This window comes from Coregonus lavaretus (genome assembly GCF_964263955.1).
Source record: "Coregonus lavaretus genome assembly, chromosome: 32".
Taxonomy (NCBI): Eukaryota; Metazoa; Chordata; class Actinopteri; order Salmoniformes; family Salmonidae; genus Coregonus; species Coregonus lavaretus.
In genome coordinates, this window is record NC_140019.1 from 36,154,541 (window position 1) to 36,174,633 (window position 20,093).

Here is a 20,093-nt window from a genome sequence, read left to right on the forward strand (position 1 = left end):
ACCTTGCCCTAAAATAAATGCCACGTACAGTTGCAGTACAAGGTGTTCCGTACTGCATTGTAGGCTACGCCTTAGTCTTATGAGTACAGGCTCAGTACACATCTCAACATCCTGTGATGACTCATCATCTCATTTCAGAATCCCAGAGTGTAGTCCTGACCCTTGAATCCAGTATGTTTTGTCAAAACATTGGTATACCAGAATGCAAAAGTTTTCTAACCCTATATTTAAGAGTCTATTTTAAAAGTTCAAACCAGCACTTTGCATATGCTTGAAGCCACCATATATAATAACTTCTTTATGAGACCAATAACCCCATGCGGTTAAAAAGTCCAGTGTGCTTCTGTGGCACACATGCAATGACTTATGAGAAAAATACTGTACCATTGAATTTCATCGTCTTTGTAAAAACCAACTGGACACCCTGTCCCAATGAACCCAGAAGAATAGATTTGCCAGGACAAGGCTAGTTTCGTTTTGTATAATCATCTCTAAATTTCAGAGACATTAATTTAATGTATCCTCTAAAAAAAAAAAAAAGATAAAATTACCATATTTCCATATTTGGTCAAAAACTAGAACAAGCTCAGAGTTTCCTCTCTGTAGAATCTAAGAAAGGTCCCATGGGAGTCGGAGGAATGGAGAAGCCTATAGGGCATTACTAGAGCACCCTGTTACCATCTCCACCCGTTCAGCCAGACAGTACAGAAGGGCAGGGACTCTTGAACAACTGTCGAGCCTCGTCCACAAAGGCTCAGCCAGAGGCACCGCCCCTTCTTCCACAAGGGGAAAATGTCCTCCCTTCTCTCCAAGACAAACGGTGGAAATAAGAGTTGAAAACGATTATATTATTGATAACAATTCCCACAGTTTTTGGGGGGGATAAACAATGTGAATTAAATAAATGCTTTGGCATATTCTTGATTTATCTTACTAGAAGAAAATGTGTTCACCTTTATCATGATGTTCAATGTTGAATCGACCAGAGATCAATTGCATCGTTCTAGTGAGATACTGATCATTCACAGGATGCACCAATAACCCAACCACTAATAACCCAACCCATAAAGTTGTTTTTATTGTTTTTATTATTATTTGTTTGTTTGTATTTTTTTTTTGGGGGGGGGGGGGGGGGGGGGGGGAATAACACATATGGAATCATGTAGTGACCAAAAAAGTGTTACACAAATCAAGATTCTTCAAATAGCCTCCCTTTGCCTTGATGACAGCTTTGCACACTCTTGGCATTCTCTCAACCAGTTTCACCTGGAATGCTTTTCCAACAGTCTTGAAGGAGTTCCCATATATGCTGAGCACTTGTTGGCTGCTTTTCCTTCACCCTGCGATCTGACTCATCCCAAACCATCTCAATTTGGTTACTACATGATTCCATGTGTTATTTCAGAGTTTTGATGTCTTCACTTTTATTCTAAAATGTAGAAAATAGTTTTAAAAAATAAGAAAAACCATTGAATGAGTAGGTGTTCTAAAACTTTTGACCGGTAGTATATATATTTGAGTTGAGTTTATTTTTACAGGGACAGCGCACATTAATCAATGTTTCAGTAAAAGTGCCGGTTTTAGCTAGCCGGCTAATTTTCAACCACAGTCCCTGGGCAGGTTATTAAAAACTATTACAATACAGACAAACAATGAGCAGTGAGCAACATGCAGAGCAACACAGAACAAGCAACACGTAGCACGCAGGCAGAGCAACACAGAACAAGCAACACGTAGCACGCAGGCATAGCAACACAGAACAAGCAACACGTAGCACGCAGACAGAGCAACACAGAACAAGCAACACGTAGCACGCAGACAGAGCAACACAGAACAAGCAACACGTAGCACGCAGACAGAGCAACACAGAACAAGCAACACGTAGCACGCAGACAGAGCAACACAGAACAAGCAACACGTAGCACGCAGACAGAGCAACACAGAACAAGCAACACGTAGCACGCAGACAGAGCAATAGCACAAAAAGCAACAAAACAAAATACATCAAAGCAACAGTGTTTCCACACCTCACAAGCTAAAATCTATATTTTCCTTTATTATTTTCCCCTAACCCTACCATCCCTCCCCTAATTGGAGTAAACTAATGAACAACAACACTTAGGCTTCTACTTCCATCTTATACATACTATATACATTTTACGAACACAATCTATTTTACAGTAGTTATATTTTATTTGTTTTCAGTCCTTCCTCTACCCTCAACCTCTCCCATCTATTTCTGATGTCCATCCAGTTTGATTTTTATTTGCCATATATTTTTTTAACTGTGCTGTTTCACAAAAGTTCTGAACATATATACATTTCATGGACACAGTATATTTTACATGAGTTATCTTGTTGTTATTAGTCCCACCCTTCAGCTCCACTCAACCCCTCCCATCTATCTCTTAACACCATCCATATTGGATTTCTATTTGCCATATATTTTTCAACTGTACTGTGAAGTTTCACAAAAGTTCTGAACCTTTCTATTCTCATAGTTTCTACAGATTGTAAATTAAGTATATCTTTTTTTGCTAAAAGTATTATTATATTATTGATCGATTAACTATAACTTTTCAAATCCCCCAGTAGTGCTGTCTGCAGAGTTAGCTCCAGGTAAATATTGCAATTCTTCAGCCATTCCTGGACCTGTGACCAAAAACAAGCTACATAGGGAAGGTACCAAAATAAATGATCCAATGATTCTGTATCTTCGCAGCAAAATCTGCAGAGCTGGGAAGGTTGTATCCCCAATATATATATAACAAGAATTTTGTATAAGAATTTAAATTGAAAAATTCTACGTTTTGAACCCAACCCATTAAGTTTTTGCAAAATGTAATATCTTCAAGAATTAGATCATGACAGTTAAAAGAATGGAGGGAGGATGACATTGGGCAAAAGTTCTCATAAAATAAGGTTCCATATGACTGGTCAACCATCAGATGAACACAAATTCATAATCATGCAATTAGGGATTGAGAATAACCCCAACTGGCTACAGTTCAGTCCAGACGCCATGTGACACGAAGAGGTCTGGGTGGATTTGTGTCGCCTCCCAGTGGATGAATGCATAACTTCTCTAGAATTTATAGGTACGCTTGATTTAACTCACCTGTCGCACCTGTTGGGCACAAAAGTTTCAGTTTTGGGTTCATTCCATTGGCGCTGAAAGAGAACGCTGCCCACCAGGTGAAGCTGCCACTGTGTTGAAGCCATTGGACGCAGTTTATCTTAGCGCACTACGCTTCATTACGGGTGATGGGTTCAGTCAATGACTGGATGGGTTCAGGACACATCACTGCATTCCTTATCAGAAAGTAGGCTGGCCCTCTTTGAAGTCTCGTAGATCGATCCATTGCACTCTTTTTGTTTATAAAGCCCTCCTGCATAAACTTCCACTGTACCTTACTTCATTGTTACAGACGTATGAGATAGTTTTTTTGCACCTACTTGTAGAATAATCTCCAAGGCTCTCTAAAATTGGATGACTTGGTGCCTCTAGCGCAATTCAAAAGGCTGATTGAGGACCTTTTTCCTTTAGAATGTGTTTGTTTTCTATGATTGTGTTTTGCTTTTCATATATTGATGTGAATATTGAAGAGACTGGTCTTCTCTGGGTCACAGAGGGCTCTCTGCACTGCCAAAGCTGACTTATCTCCTCGGTTCTCATCCTCCTTGATCTAGCCGCTTCCTTCGACACCGTGATCCATCAGTTCCTCCTCTCTACCCTGTCAGTTCTGGGCGTCCCAGGCTCTACACACTCTTGGATTGCATCCTACCTGGCAGGTCTCTCCTACCAGGTGATGTAGAGAGGATCTGTGTCTGCACCACGTTCTCTCACTACTGGTGTCCCCAAGGGCTAGTTTCTAGGCCCTCTCCTCTTCTCTCTATACACCTATAGGCTCCGTCATATCCTCACATGGTCTCTCCTATCATTGCTATGCGGATGACACTCAACTACTTTTCTCCTTCCCAAATCTTGTACAAATCTTTTCTTTCCGGTGCTGGCGCTGCAGACTGCCATTTAGGTCTACTAATTTAGGACTATTAAAGGCCCAGCGCACTACTTTTGTGCAAAAATATATCTATTTTGTAATTTTTTCAAAAATGTTTATGCTAAAAAAATATATCATCTGATTTTTCAGGGGGTGCTGCACCACCGTCAGCACCCCTACTTCCCACGGCTATGCCCAGGTGGCAACACACATCTCTGCATGCCTGGCAGATATCTCAGCTTGGATGTCAGCCCACCACCTCAAGCTCAACCTCAACAAAACGGAGCTGCTCTTTCTCCTGGGAAAGGCCTGCCCACTCCAAGACGTTTCCATCACGATCGACAACGCCACGATGTCCCACTCCCAGAGTGAATTGGATGCCGTGGGTTAAACCAGTCAGTCAATGCCCGAGTGGACTGTGGAAATTGTCAACTAATCCGATGGAGTGGTTGAAAGAATGGCTTTAGCTAACTAGCTGGAATGGCTAGCGAGCCATGGTTGCCCAGTTAGCAATGTTTGTTTGTCTTACCAACGCCTCTTTGTTTAAATGTTTACGATAATATCAGTTTGATGTGGAAGACTAACAGTAGACTGCTGTTTAGTCTGCTACATTAGGCAACACGTTAGCTCGCTTTTAATTTGACACGTCAAATAATACAATCCTATTATAGAATGTTGTGTGTGCTGAATTTGGACGTGCAAGCCAAGCGCCACCACTACGATCAGTAGCACTGTCAAAGCTGAATCAAAAAAGTCTGCAACAAGCACACACCGGCCACAGAACGATGTGTTTACAATACCACGTTGGTAATAAGGCATTATTTGATCGACCGAATGGGAAAACGTCTGTGTGCGCATTTCAAATAAGGTCAGGATCAAACGAGCAGGATCATACATGTTTGCAAATATCTTTGATACAGATGTTATTAGCAACTTCTGGGGTAACTAGCTAGCTTTAGCTTTGTAACGTTACCTAGCTAGCACCGATGCAACTAGCCCTGTTGTTCTCTGCAAACATCAAACTCGCTCCTGCAGGTTCATGCTCCCTGCCCATCCTCCGAAAACATCTGAAACCATACCTCTTCAAACAGTATCTTAAATCCACATCACCCAATAAATAAATAAAAAATGTGTGCTGGGAGAGCTAAACCAAGTGCAGAGAAAAACACCCCCATCAATTTCGACCGGGGCATGATCCAGCGTGTGCCGCTCTGTAAAGATATTAACCAACCATAGCCATGATCGGGAATCCACCACACTCGTCTTTCTATTGGCTACATTTAGAATGACAGGTCTACACATACTCCACAACGATTGGTTGTACACTAAACATCTCAGAGTACATACATTTGATTGGTGACATATTTCCTCTCACCGTAAATTCATTGGTTCATGCGTCTAGAGTGTAAATTCATGGTAGGTTGTCCATTTCCCACATTTCAGACCGGTGAAAGAGCAGCGGAACACGTTGTGCGCTGCCCTGTTAGAACAATCTGTCTAGCTACCGCCTGGTAGAGCGGAGGTGATTCAGTGAAATCACATTTTTTTTTAAATAAACAGTTTTAACAATTGCCTCCTGGTAAGTACAATACCCTGTTTGGAGTTATTGAATAAATATCCGCTGCTGTAATATTCGTAATCTTACGGTGTTGTTTGATGCTAACGCAAGTTCGCATGATAAAGCTAAAGTCCTTCTTGGAGTTGTGCTAGCTAGCCAGTTAACGTCACCTAGCTAGTTAGGACATTCTTGCCTTAATTTATTCAATGTTTGATGTGCCACGAATGCTATTGAATTGGATGCCGTGGGTTAAACCAGTCAGTCAATGCCTGAGTGGACTGTCGAAATTGTCAGCTAATCCGATGGGGTGGTTGAAAGAATGGCTTTAGCTAACTAGCTGGAATGGCTAGCGAGCCATGGTTGCCCAGTTAGCGATGTTTGTCTGTCTTACCAACGCCTCTTGGTTTAAATGTTTACGATAATATCAGTTTGATGTCGAAGATTAACAGTTGACTGCTGTTTAGTCTGCTACATTAGGTAACACGTTAGCTCGCCAAATAAACTCTGAACGGAAAATAGCCATGGCTAGCCTAGGAAATTAGCTAGTTAGCCAGCATTGTATTTGCCGCACGTGTTGGTTATACCTGGTTATACTTTTTTTTTTTTTTTATCGTAATTAGCTAACTAGTTCCAACTAGCAGAGTTGATTAGGTAATAGGATATTGTTGTCTGGCCAGCTACACAACTGGCATGCCTTTTTGCAGGCCAAAATCGTCACATTTCGGTACTTTTTTTTTTGTATTCTATCCATGGCGTGACCGGTGTTGCAACTCGGCCTTTCTAGGCAAAGACCATAGAAGCACAGCTCAGAAGCTAACTAACGTTAGCTAACCAGTTTAGCTGGGTGTGTCTGGGCGACCCATTTGTCTCACACAAATATGGAACGCCGTTTGGGTCTTTGCGTGTGGGAAAAAAAAGATACACGTCATATAACACTATTTCAACAAATTAAACTTTTAATTTGACACGTCAAATAATACAATCCTATTATAGAATGTTGTGTGTGCTGAATTTGGACGTGCAAGCCAAGCGCCACCACTAGGATCAGTAGCACTGTCAAAGCTGAACAAAAAAGTCTGCAACAAGCACACACCGGCCACAGAACGATGTGCTTACAATACCACCGGATCAAACGAGCAGGATCATAAATGTTTGAAAATATATTTGATACAGATTTTATTAGCAACTTCTGGGGTGGGTAACTAGCTAGATTTAGCTTGGTAACGTTACCTCGCTAGCACCAATGCAACAAGCCTGAGAACACAATGACCAATATAAACTGCAGTCATTTTCAATATTCTTAGCAATGATTTAGGAATCCATGTGAGTAAGTATTAGCTAGGTAACCACTTGAAATTGAACTTCAGTTCATGAAAATAACTATCTAGCCAGCAATTAACCCTGTTGCCCAAATTAACGTTATAAACAGCCAGTAAACTTAATCTGTGGTGATTCTTGACCGGACCGGGTTATGTGTTGTGAATTTAGCCACAATAAGGATTAGCCACAATAGTGGCGTTTGCGGTTCGCCTTCAAAATAAAAGTTCCTCTTTGAAAGTGACGCAGAAGGTTACAATTGGTGGAATCATGCAATATTGAGACTAGATAATGTTAAACAAGGTTGGAATGTGGAGCAATGAAATGGGGTATCAGTCTACTCGGTGACACCCACAGAACACAACTGTGAAGAGTTTACACATATTAGCGTTGTAGCTCTTATCGCGGGACTGTGAAATCACCTCTCCATTCAGCCTATTGTGCGTATTGAGATTCATATTGCACTGTACAGCCTTACCTAAGGATTGGCGATCCAATGAAGTTGGGTATCAGTCTACTCAGTACCCAAGTGCTTTTTTTTCCAACGTCCTCCTCAGTCATCAGACTCCCAAAATTCCAGGTTGTATTGTTTTTCCTCTGGAATAGGGTTCAATACACATAGTAGGTTGACTGGTACAACAAATGTGGCTCAATTCACAGTGGTTTCAGAGTCCCGCAATAAGAGCTACGACGCTAATGTTCTCTGGGTTTCACAGAATAGACTGATACTCCATGTCAATGATCCATAAGTATGGCTGTACAGTAAAATAAGTATGCCCCCAATGCAATTCTGAAGTCTAATACATCCAGTGTGATTTCAACGGATTTGTCAAATTAACTAATTATTTTGTTGAATTTATATAACATTCCAACATCGTTTAGCATGATCCATGGCATAAAATCCATTATTTGTATTAGTTTGCATCACTGTCAATGACATTATTTTATTTCGAAGGCTATCCGCAAATTCCACTATTGTGGCTTATCCTTATTGTGGCTAGCTTCACATAGGTGTGTCCGACCACCATTAATCAAATAAGAACAGTTTTATAAATTAGGGGTAGTTTAAATGATGACACCTAGCAAGATAGTTGGCTAGCTAACTATAGCTACTAAAACAGATTGTCGTTTTTGGGGGAGAACATTGTTTGCATCCATCAGCAAAAAAAATTATGACCAGCACTGTCCAGAGCTTGGGGGAGGGCAGGTGCGAGAGACAACTTTACCAGCATCATAGCATACGTATCGATGAATCGTTGCAACATATGACCTACGAGTGATGGTGTAATCCAATGTGTAATAACTACGTAAAAATTTAATAAAGGTGTTAAATTGTTATGTGACGTGCGGTCATATTCAGGTCCTGATTGGTCAACAAACTTATTTGACGCGTCAAATAGTGTTATTTGACGCGTCAAATAGTGTTATTTGACGTGTATCTTTTTTGACACTCAAAGACCCAAAAAGCAGTCTATACACACTGAATTTCATACTATGAACTGAAACCTATTATTGGTTGAATTGACTAGATTTCTAGCTAGCTAGTTATCCACAGACTAGCTGGAATGCAAATTATTTCTGATGTTGCACAGCCTCCTATAACGTTAGCGCTAATGGTACTTGTCGCCATGATTTGCAAAATAAATAGCTGGGAGATATGGCTTGCCGGGTTTGTCAGACAGAACAGAAACGGATGGTGACCAGAACAGGTGCAGATCAGACTCCAGTATCCACATCCAGTCAATGATCCACACCATGACAACCACACCTTCTTGTCCCTGTTGCAGTTCTCTCCTGCTGACCAAAGAAATGGTGATGGAGAAGCCAAGTGCCCAGCTCGTCGGGCGGGAGTTTGTCCGACAGTACTACACACTACTCAACCAAGCACCCGACTACCTGCACAGGTAAAGCCAGTACACTACTAGAACATTCTTCCCAAACAGTATCTATTCCATGATGATCTGCTTTCAAATATTAGTGGGCGATCTATGCCTCTACTACTAAGAGAAGAAGTAACTGATTTTAAACTTGTTTATGTTTTGAGGTTTTATGGGAAAAATTCCTCCTATGTACATGGAGGTCTGGACAACAATGGTAAACCAGTTGAATCAGTCTACGGACAGTCGGTGAGTACTGCAATACAATTTCCCTAAATTATATTTGCAATACTTCATGAAACCTTAGTGAGGCAGTATTATACGTTTACTTTGTAAAATATCCAATGCGACACAGCCACATGATTTTATGGCATACCTCTATCAGTGTGTTCTTATTAAAGATGGGTAATATATTTTCAGTTAGGCTTTGTGAAACAAGGCTAACACATTTTAAGTTTGAGATTTTCATCAAGGTCTTTATTTTATGTATAAAGGAGATCCATAAAAAAGTGTTGGCGCTGAACTTCCGTGACTGCCACACCAAGATCAGACATGTGGACGCCCATGCGACCTTGAAGGAGGGCGTTGTGGTGCAAGTGATGGGGGAGCTGTCCAACGACATGCAGCCCATGCGCAAATTCATGCAGACATTCGTGCTGGCCCCTGAGGTAGGTCCTTTCAACTGTATAGATGGAAATTGGAAATGTGTCCTTGAAACTTTTTTTCATTTATGTATTAGTGTCCAGTTCAGCTAAAGGGTTAATTGTGTTGAACTCAATGACATTGGTGTTTCAGGGCACTGTAGCAAACAAGTTCTACGTTCACAACGATGTATTCCGTTACCAAGACGAAGTGTTTGGGGATTCTGACTCAGAACCCCCTGAAGGTGAGCATGTTACAGATTAGAAAGCTACTTTACGGTTAGCTGGTTTTCTTTCATATGTAATTTACTTCTCATGACTAATACATAATGGCTAGAGGTGTTGCTCTTATTGAACTCCATTGCAGTGCATTTTACTCATACAGTACCTTACATATGGGTCAACACTATTATTAATAATAGGTCTTCACTGTTTAGGGGTATAGCAGCATCTGGTGGCACCATGAGGCGGCAGGTAGCTTAGTGGTTAAGAGCGTTGTGCCAGTAACCGAAAGGTCGCTGGTTCTAATCCCCCAGCCGACTAGGTGAAAAATCTGTCTGTGCCCTTGAGCAAGGCACTTAACCCTAATTGCTCCTGTAAGTCGCTCTGGATAAGAGCGTCTGCTAAATGACGTAAATGTAAATCTGCTAAATGACTAAAATCTAACAGGTATTGGATTCAGCCCTGAAACTGCTGTAATTGGGACTCACTCATGTTCTTGGTGTTTCAGAGTCTGATGAGGAGATGGAGGAGAGAGTACCCTCACCGGAGGTGGTCCAGGAAGAGGCTGCAGCCTTCTACGAACAGACACCCTGGTAAGGAAACGCATCCATCTTCTCTTAGTTTAGCATCATAGTCTTGACTTTCTCATTAAAAATGTTTGTACAGCTTTGACAGTGCTACATCAGCAATCCTATTCCACTTCATCCTCGATGTTGATTATGTATTACTATAGCATGAATGGTGGCAAACATGCCCTTCATGAGAGAGGGAGTGCGAGAGGCGTCCACCCAGGGTGCTCAAAATCACATATTTAGATTATTGTCATTAATCTTAACAGAATGTAAACAGTAGAACGATGCTCTTAATCCAACATGACAGGTTTTATTAAAAAGCAAAACATTGTTGAGTCTTCATCCCTGCTATATATCCTAAATGAATATAATAAAATAAAAACATTTAGCCTTGAAGAACAAGTCACCTACACAGTACTAAAAGACAACTCCAAATATAAGTTGCTAACCTGTCCTGTAGGCCATTTGTATGAACATTTTTTATTAATAAATAACACAACAGAGCTGTTTTCAAGTACAATCTAGGCCTTTCTCATTTGATTTAGCCTTGGCATTAACATTTTTAAATAACAAAACATGTCTGTCTACAAACACCAAGGCCAGCCGGTCATGGCTAGAAGGGATCCAGCTATTGTCAAATTAACATCAGATTTGACTTTTCGTATCAGGTTAGGAGAACTTACGCAGCAGGTTTAGAGAATTAGGTTAATGTTAGGAAAAGGGTTAGGGTTAGCGAAAATGCAACTTTTTGACGTTCATTTGACAAAAACTGGATCCCTTCTAGCCGTGACCGGGCCGCAATTCTGCACCACAGCAAATGAAGGGGAATACTAGGCAGCCACAAAATGAAGAAATTATAAAACCGATGTTGTCCAATCAAATTTGATATGTTTACAGTTCTACTGGATGGTGTTAATGAAATATGTTTATTATAATATGTAATTTCGTGTGGTCGTGTGTGTGTGATATACGTGGATTATTGATAACAACTCCGTTTCCTGCTATAGGCAGTTGGCTACCTAATACGCTCAACTGACATGCACCAAATTATACACATCATTACTCTACTCTAGTCTATCAATCTATTCCAAAACTTTATAGAAACTATACATGAAACGTGCGACATGTTGATCTTACCTAGGGAAGCAGAACTGCTAGGACCGGCCTGACCAACGCAATTTGCCTCTAATATACTTGCGTTTGCGGTGGTCCTTGGCCTGCTCAAAGTGTTGGGAAATCAAAACTGTCCAACTCCTTTTAAAGCAGCCTGCGATGCCCATCAGCCTTGTTACTTTGTCCTCAGGAAGGTGCGATCTTGAGGCCGTCTTTACTGTTTTGGAGAAAGAATCCCGTCTCGGCGGGCACACTGGGAACTTTGATAATCAACATTATTTTGTTTCTTCTCCCAGACAATTTGGCCGTTAACAATTTTATTTATCGGCTTTTCTTTTTCTGTGATGCCGAAACGTTGGTGGTTTACCCAATACATTACTTGCCACTTATCTAGTGTGGAACTTTGTTTTTCTTGCCTACAGTTTACTCTCTGTCAGCACCTAAAACTGTTTTGGGAATGTGCCAGCTCATGCTTTTCACTAGAATATGTGTTACAGTAACATGGATGGTAGCATGCTGCAAGGGATATTCTCCTTTTCCTAATCTCAAATTAGAATGATTTGTTTCTTAATGAGAAGTCTATGGCCAGAATATGCTCGTGGGTTAATATGAGAAATGTGTGTGTCTGGGCTATTTCAGCACCGAGGCCAAGAGGCCAGAGGAGGAGGAGGTGGTTGTAATCCCAGAGCCTGAGGCTGAACCTGAGGTGGAGCCGGAGCCAGACGTGGTGGATGGAAAACGGGACATGGAGCCAGAGACCCAGCAGCAACAACACACCACAGAGGAGCAGGGAGAGAAGTGTCCGGTCTCCTCACCCCTGCCCTCCGCCACTGCTGACCCTGCACCTGCCGCTGAAGATAACCGGGTAGGGCTATGTGTGACCTGGCTGTCTATTCCTCTCTGGATGCTGTGTTTTTTTTTAGCTGGTTATCCACTGTCAAGAGGTCACAACGCAATATGTGACCTTTCTACATCTCTGGCTATTCCATTTTGGTTTAAGAACCATTTTTGGTTGTATCGCCATCAGCTTTGATAGCTAATTTTGTAGATAATTTCTCAGCAATAGTAGTTGTTTATTTTATTTTGCCCTTGGATGTTCTTCATTAGGTTTGCCCAGCTTCTAGGGCTTTCCTTGTACAGCTGCCAAACCTCGTTCGTTTTAATAACGTCATAGTTTCGTCTCTCCTCCAGCCTTTCTCCTGGGCGTCTGTCACCAGTAAGAACCTCCCCCCTAGTGGAGCTGTGCCTGTCTCGGGCGTCCCCCCTCACGTAGTCAAAGTCCCGTCGGCACCGGTACGTTAAACATACAATGTTACTTTTCTCTATGTAAAAACACTCCTCCTGTAGCCAACATTTATGTATTAAATACCTGTAGAAGAAACAACCACACATACTATATTGATTACTAAAGGTGGATAAAATCACCTATTACATATCTAGCATGTATCCTACCATTTTTGAAAGACTTCATACTACACTGCTCAAAAAAATTAAGGGAACACTAAAATAACACATCCTAGATCTGAATGAATGAAATAATCTTATTAAATACTTTTTTCTTTACATAGTTGAATGTGCTGACAACAAAATCACACAAAAATTATCAATGGAAATCAAATGTATCAACCCATGGAGGTCTGGATTTGGAGTCACCCTCAAAATTAAAGTGGAAAACCACACTACAGGCTGATCCAACTTTGATGTAATGTCCTTAAAACAAGTGGCGAATTTGCCAATCTTGGTGTTCTCTGGCAAATGCCAAACGTCCTGCACGGTGTTGGGCAGTAAGCACAACCCCCACCTGTGGACGTCGGGCCCTCATACCACCCTCATGGAGTCTGTTTCTGACCGTTTGAGCAGACACATGCACATTTGTGGCCTGCTGGAGGTCATTTTGCAGGGCTCTGGCAGTGCTCCTCCTGCTCCTCCTTGCACAAAGTAGAAGTCCTGCTGCTGGGTTGTTGCCCTCCTACGGCCTCCTCCACGTCTCCTGATGTACTGGCCTGTCTCCTGGTAGCGCCTCCATGCTCTGGCCACTACGCTGACAGACACAGCAAACCTTCTTGCCACAGCTCGCATTGATGTGCCATCCTGGATGAGCTGCACTACCTGAGCCACTTGTGTGGGTTGTAGACTCCGTCTCATGCTACCACTAGAGGTAAAGCACCGCCAGCATTCAAAAGTGACCAAAACATCAGCCAGGAAGCATAGGAACTGAGAAGTGGTCTGTGGTCACCACCTGCAAAACTAGTCCTTTATTGGGGGTGTCTTGCTAATTGCCTATAATTTCCACCTGTTGTCTATTCCATTTGCACAACAGCATGCGAAATGTATTGTCAATCAGTGTTGCTTCCTAAGTGGACAGTTTGATTTCACAGAAGTGTGATTGACTTGGAGTTACATTGTGTTGTTTAAGTGTTCCCTTTATCTTTTTGAGCAGTGTATATTGATTACTAAGGGGGATAAAATCACTTATTACATATCTAGCATGTATCCTACCAGTTGAAAGACCACACGTACTATATTAATGATTAGGTATCAGAAACACTTACATTTGGTGGCCTTTTAATCAACGTTCCTCTTAAAGGGCAACGAACACAATCAACAGGTGATTTAGCCTGGAGTTTTGAGTGTGTTGTCTTGCTGCTCTAGCCTGGTTTCTCTGTGTGTTGTGCTCTAGCCTGGTTTCTCTGTGTGTTGTGCTCTAGCCTGGTTTCTCTGTGTGTTGTGCTCTAGCCTGGTTTCTCTGTGTGTTGTGCTCTAGCCTGGTTTCTCTGTGTGTTGTGCTCTAGCCCAGGGTGGAGGTGAAAACAGAAGCTGCAGCACAGAGAACACAACCGAGAGGAGACCAGAGACCACGGGAAGCAAGGCCAGGCCCACCACCAGTCAACAGAGGACCCAGACCAGGAGGTACGATCCACCAGACAGCATCTCGCCCAACACCCAGTACCATCCACCAGACAGCTGGGTCATGTTCAGGAGGTAGAAAACGTCTTGAAATGAAGTGAAACTGGGAGGTACTACCTGACCTCGTCCAATAAGAACACAGATTTAAGTTTTCCGTTGTAAAAAATAAAATGTTTTGCTACAGTATGCAGTCTACGTTGGATGTAAACCTGTCTGTGTTAGTCTGAACTCTGAATGCCCTCTTTAAAGAATAGGCGTCATATACACTGAGGAAACATCAGACGTGGATGCGTTAGCATGACCCTCTCATGCCTCTATCCATCTGCTCTTAGCATGACTGTCTGCTCTTGGTTTGCAGTGAGGGAAGGAGAACCGGGAGAGTCGTCGGACGTTGGCCGCGTTGTGAGGTATCCAGACGCTCACCAGCTCTTTGTAGGAAACGTCCCCCATGATGTGGACAAGGCAGAGCTCAAGGAGTTTTTCCAACGTATGTCACTTATTCTATTTCAAAATGGTCTGCAAAAAAGCATTTTAATTACTTTGTATGGTTTCAACTGGCAAATAATTGATTAAACAGGGACAGTACATGGTAATCAATAACTCTGACAGGACTGAGGTTTAGTAGTGCCAGATTTAGTCTTAATTGATCATATTCCCCCAATGACCTGTAAAAGGGTTTGAAATAATTGATTAGAATCATTGATCTGTAATGTTAAATGATCTGCGTCCCTGTAACAGAATACGGTACATGCGTTGCAGGAACTGATTGAAGTAATTGATTGAAAGAGTTGATATGTAATTTTAATACGAACTGGTTCCTCCTACAGAGTATGGTACTGTGCTTGAGCTACGGATCAACAGCGGAGGAAAGCTTCCCAACTTTGGATTCGTGGTGTTTGACGATTCGGAACCTGTACAGAAAATCCTAAGCAACCGGGTAATAATTATATTCAACATATATGTTAAGTCTGAGTGTTTTAATTACTGATTTGATGAACTCGCCTCCATTTTGTAAAGCCTTGGACTCCATTTCAATGATGGTAGAAGGGTGCTTCACATTCCCATAAATATCCATTTGGGAGCAGTAAATGTTATTCAAAAATTATCTTAATGCATGTACAGACACAATCCTCTTTTAAAAGCCCACTCTGTGATTTTTACATCTGTTTATGATAATTTCAATGAATGAATGTACTAACAGTCCTCTTTCATCTGTAGCCCATTAAGTTCCGAGGAGACATCCGACTGAACGTGGAGGAAAAGAAGACTCGCTCTGCCCGGGAAGGGGACCGGCGTGACAACCGCCCCAGGGGTCAAGGTGGCCCTGGAGGGCCCAGAGAGAGGATAGGAGGGCCCAGGGGCCCCCCCACCAGGGGTGGCATGGCACAGAAACCCAGCTTTGGCTCTGGACGAGGCACTGGACCCAGCGAGGGAGGTCGCTACACGGGACCTCGTCAGTGAACGTCACTCTGAAGTTGGTCTGATGTCCCACTACCGTGCCAGTTTACTACTGCTGTCAGTTGCCCCGACTCTTGAGTATTATAAAACAAAGATGGCTTCTCCATCCCTCCCTCTGCTTTTAGTTTTCTACATTGGGATTCTGGAATGTGATCCATCGCTCCTTTCTCCCGACGTTGACATGATCTGTAATTCTCTCCTGGTCTTTCACATCATCCTGAACTAAGTCAAAAAAGGCTCTAAACTAACTACTTGAATTGGAACAATCCAGTTTGGTTTTGGCGTTCTCTCCCTGTTTCTTAAAGGAACGTGTATGTACTGCTTGGGCAGTCCTGTGTATTGCCGCCACTGTCTTTTCAGGTCAAATGCAAGTATGGTTTTATTTTAAATTTGTGGAGTTGAGTCATGCTTGTGAATGGTTATTATCGAGCATGTAACATCCTGTCTGCCTTTTCACTGATGCACTTCATCATGACCAATCAGCTGATGAGAGAACTGAATAAACATGATTTAGTGTTTTAAACCTGACTTCTGTAGTCTATACATTGAGTTGATCTTTATGGGCTGGTTTCCTGGACACAGATTAAGCCAACTCCTGGACTATAAAGCATGGAGATTATCTGTTGAGTTTTCTTTTTTTAGTGCAAGGTTTAATCTGTGTCCGGGAAACTGCCAATATTTATTTTGGGGGAAATTATGGGAATTTTAGCAGGCACTCTTATCCAGAGTGACTTACAGGAGCAATTAGGGTTAAGTGCCTTGCTCAAGGGCACATCGACATATTTTTCACCTGGTTGGCTCGGGGATTAGAACCAGCGACCTTTCGGTTACTGGCACAACGCTCTTAACCACTAAGCTACCTGCCGCCCTAAGGAAACCTGGAGACGAGCCGTGGAGGAGGAGATGCCATCTCCAAAAAGACAGAAGATCGGAAGCATTAGCGCTCTAGTCGAAGCCTTATGTTCCACACAGGAACCAAGAGGATTAAGGAAGGAAGTAATTCTTTAACACTGAGAAAATGTATTGCCGAGATGGGAAATGGAGAGATGTATAAGTAGTATTTTTCCTTATAGGTCAGTCAGTGTTTCCTACATAAAATGGGTAGCATCGATTTACATCCTTCCTAACATGAAAGCATGGTCATGTAAACTGCAGAAGGGGCAGGGAAGAGGGTCATGTGGACCAGTTTACGAGCAACACCGGACTGGAGAAGGAAGAGGAGATTGCCGGCTGCAATGGACGACAGGCAGCTCTGGAAGACTTTTCATCCAGACAACCAGATGCTGTAGTACAGTGCACTATAGCCATGGCATGGGTAAGATCAATATTATATGTAAGAAAAGTATATTCTAGCGCTACTCAGGAGCGTCATTATCTATCTATAGGGTTTCAAAGGGCACACCATTGTCAGGCCAACACCCTCTTGGGGACTACCTTTGAATATAATTGAATAGGTCAACATACACTATATATACAAAAGTATGTGGACACCTTCAAATTAGTGGATTCGGCTATTTCAGCCACGCCCGTTGCAAACAAGTGTATAAAAACATTGGCAGTAGAATGGCCTTACTGGAGAGCTCTGTGATTTTCAACGTGGTACCGTCATAGGATGCCACCTTTCCAACATGTCAGTTTGTCACATTTCTGCCCTGCTAGAGCTGCCACAGTCAACTGTAAGTGCTTTTATTTTGAAGTGGAAACGTCTAGGAGCTTCAACGGCTCAGCCGCGAAGTGGTAGGCCACAAGCTCACAGAACGGGACCGCCGAGTGCTGAAGCACATAAAAATCGTCTGTCCTCTGTTGCAACACTCACTACTGAGTTCCAAACTGCCTCTGGAAGCAACGTCAGCACAATAACTGTTCGTCGGGAGCTTCATGAAATGGGTTTCCATGGCCAAGCAACCACACACAAGCCTAAGATCACCATGCGCAATGCCAAGCATCGGCTGGAGTGGTGCAAAGCTCGCCACCATTGGACTCTAGAGCAGTGGAAACTCGTTCTCTGGAGTGATGAACCACCCTTATCCATCTGGCAGTACAACGGACGAATCTGGGTTTGGCGGATGCCAGGAGAGCTACCTGTACGAATGCATAGTGCTGTGGTCCTCTGTAGCTCAATTGGTAGAGCACGGCGCTTGTAACGCCAGCGTAGTGGGTTCGATCCCCGGGACCACCCATATGTAAAAATGTATGCACGCATGACTGTAAGTCGCTTTGGATAAAAGCGTCTGCTAAATGGCATATTATTTATTATTATTATTAAAGTTTGGAGGAGGAGGAATAATGGTCTGGGGCTATTCATGATTCGGGCTAGGCCCCTTAGTTCCAGTGAAGGGAAATCTTAACGCTACAGCATACAATGTCATCAGCATACAATGTCATTCTAGATGATTCTGTGCTTCCAACTTTGTGGCAACAGTTTGGGGAAGGCCCTTTCCTGTTTCAGCATGACAATGCCCCCGTGCACAAAGCGAGGTCCATACAGAAATGGTTTATTGAGATCGGTGTGGAAGAACTTGACTGGCCTGCACAGAGCCCTGACCTCAACCCCATCAAACACCTTTGGGGTGAATTGGAACGCTGACTGAGAGCCATGCCTAATTGCCCAACATCAGTGCCTGACCTCACTAATGCTCTTGTGGCTGAATGGAAGCAAGTCCCCGCAGAAATGTTCCAATATCTAGTTGAAAGCCTTCCCAGAAGAGTGGAGGCTGTTATAGCAGCAAAGGGGAGACCAACTCCATGTTAATGCCCATGACTTTGGAAGTAACAGACACGTTTAGCATTGCCAGGCCTCCACACATACAAGACGCATACAATCTGCTAATGCGCACCTTTCGAACAAGTCAAATCAATTTAATATACACCATCACAATAACTCCATTTAAAAAAAATTGTCAGGTCCAAAGAAACATATGAAGAAAATTTATTTCAGAAGAACAGAATATGAGTTGGCCTACTGTATGTTATCTGGCTATGCTCCATGCTGTAGGCTTGTTAATTTAGCAGACCAGATATGCTTAAGTCCTGTGCCATTATTTTATATTATATGATTTTATAGTAAGAAGAATATAATTGAACTTAGCTGAATACAATAGAAATGATATTTTTCCCATTCCGGCGCGAGTGCGCATATGTTGAGCGTAAAAGTGATCATTTGAAACATGCTACATTTAGAATAATTTGGAAACTTTAGGTGTGAATGATACAAACCTTAGAAATCAAAGCATATGGGCTATTGATGATTTGAGAAAGTCACCACAAAAGCTTGTACTCTGTTCCTTGCCTCAGGCTGCACACAGTTCTCTCTTCAAGTGATCATATTTTCACCCATCAGACTGTTCTCAATTGAATCTTATCTTTAGTAATATGTTAAATTTGTTTCGATTTAGAATGGCCCATTATCAAAGGGGAAGGAACAGGGGCTAGGGGAAAAAGTGTCATCCATATGCACTCAAATAGCGAATGGAGGTCCCTTTCCCACCGGGTAGGCTACTTTGAATATTTCACGCTAGGCATCAACCAAAGTTATGAGGAGCCTGCAGCCACTGCTGCGCGACAGGTGATATTCCACCCAAACTCTGTATGCCATGGGGCTCTCCAACCCTGTTCATGCAGCTACCCAGTGTTCAATTTGGGAAACCAAGTGAAATCTGTTCGGGAACATCCATAGTAACATGTTTTCACAATTAAACATATTTCATTAAACTGTTGACACCCCCTCTCTCTGTAAAAAGTAATGAGGATATGGAAACGGCACGGTGTTGAGATATTCTGTAGCTAAAAAGGTCATGTGTCAGCCTATTCATTATGAAAGAATCTAAGAATGCCCTATTACTAGGCTATTCAAATACAAATTCACTATCTTAAATGCGCTGCACAATCAATGAACAAGCAGCATCGCCTAGGTCTATATGTTCTCTACCAGACTCATGTATAGAAAGTTTGGAGCGTAGCATAAGGTAACCAGTCCAAACAGTATGCATGATAATACAGTCCACACTCAAAGGCATTACTAGAATGTGTTTAATTTTGGGGTATAGGCTTGACCAATTATGTACCAAAGACTTCTTAAATCAGTTTTTAAAAAACAAATGTTTTTCTGCCATGCATAATATGCTGTATGCTATGTATTGTATAAAGGCATAATCATTTTCATTCATAATTTTTCTCGGACTTGGGCTCATATACAGTATATGCAAAGATCTAATATTTGTATGGGTGTTTTGAATTAATTATCACCTTAGAAAGACTGTCCATTTCGTTGTTTGGCTTTGAAACAAGTTTTAATGTCACATGCACAAGAACAGTGAAATGCCTTTCTTGCAAACTCAAAACCCAACAATGTAGTTGTAGTGTCCAGTTAACGTTGCTAATTATGCTGTGATGACCAAGGAGGACCCGCTGATGCTGTATTTTTATCA

The 20,093-nt window shown here is 42.1% G+C and overlaps 1 protein-coding gene across 2 annotated transcripts; it reads left to right on the plus strand.

Moving 5' to 3' along the window:
* The first annotated feature begins 5,435 nt into the window (after positions 1-5,435).
* LOC311107528 (ras GTPase-activating protein-binding protein 1-like) lies at positions 5,436-16,193 on the plus strand. 2 transcript variants are annotated; one of them, XM_084150031.1, is made up of 12 exons: positions 5,436-5,580; positions 8,664-8,780; positions 8,921-9,002; positions 9,248-9,421; positions 9,549-9,639; positions 10,125-10,209; positions 11,941-12,166; positions 12,493-12,594; positions 14,094-14,211; positions 14,567-14,695; positions 15,036-15,145; positions 15,427-16,193. In XM_084150031.1, the coding sequence occupies exons 2-12, from the start codon at positions 8,686-8,688 to the stop codon at positions 15,667-15,669; spliced, it is 1,455 nt and encodes a 484-aa protein (XP_084006157.1). In that variant the 5' UTR covers positions 5,436-5,580; positions 8,664-8,685; the 3' UTR covers positions 15,670-16,193. The 2 variants fall into 2 exon arrangements, with proteins under 2 accessions (XP_084006157.1, XP_084006156.1); XM_084150030.1 differs by having other exon boundaries at positions 14,094-14,283; positions 15,427-16,183.
* The last annotated feature ends 3,900 nt before the right edge of the window (positions 16,194-20,093 follow it).

Coding starts and splice junctions, on each gene's coding strand:
- LOC311107528 (XM_084150030.1), top strand. CDS start 8,686: ATGGTGATGGAGAAGCCAAGTGCCCAGCTCGTCGGGCGGGAGTTTGTC. Junction 10,210..11,940: donor TTCTACGAACAGACACCCTG/GTAAGGAAACGC, acceptor GGGCTATTTCAG/CACCGAGGCCAAGAGGCCAG. Junction 14,284..14,566: donor AGCTGGGTCATGTTCAGGAG/GTAGAAAACGTC, acceptor CTTGGTTTGCAG/TGAGGGAAGGAGAACCGGGA.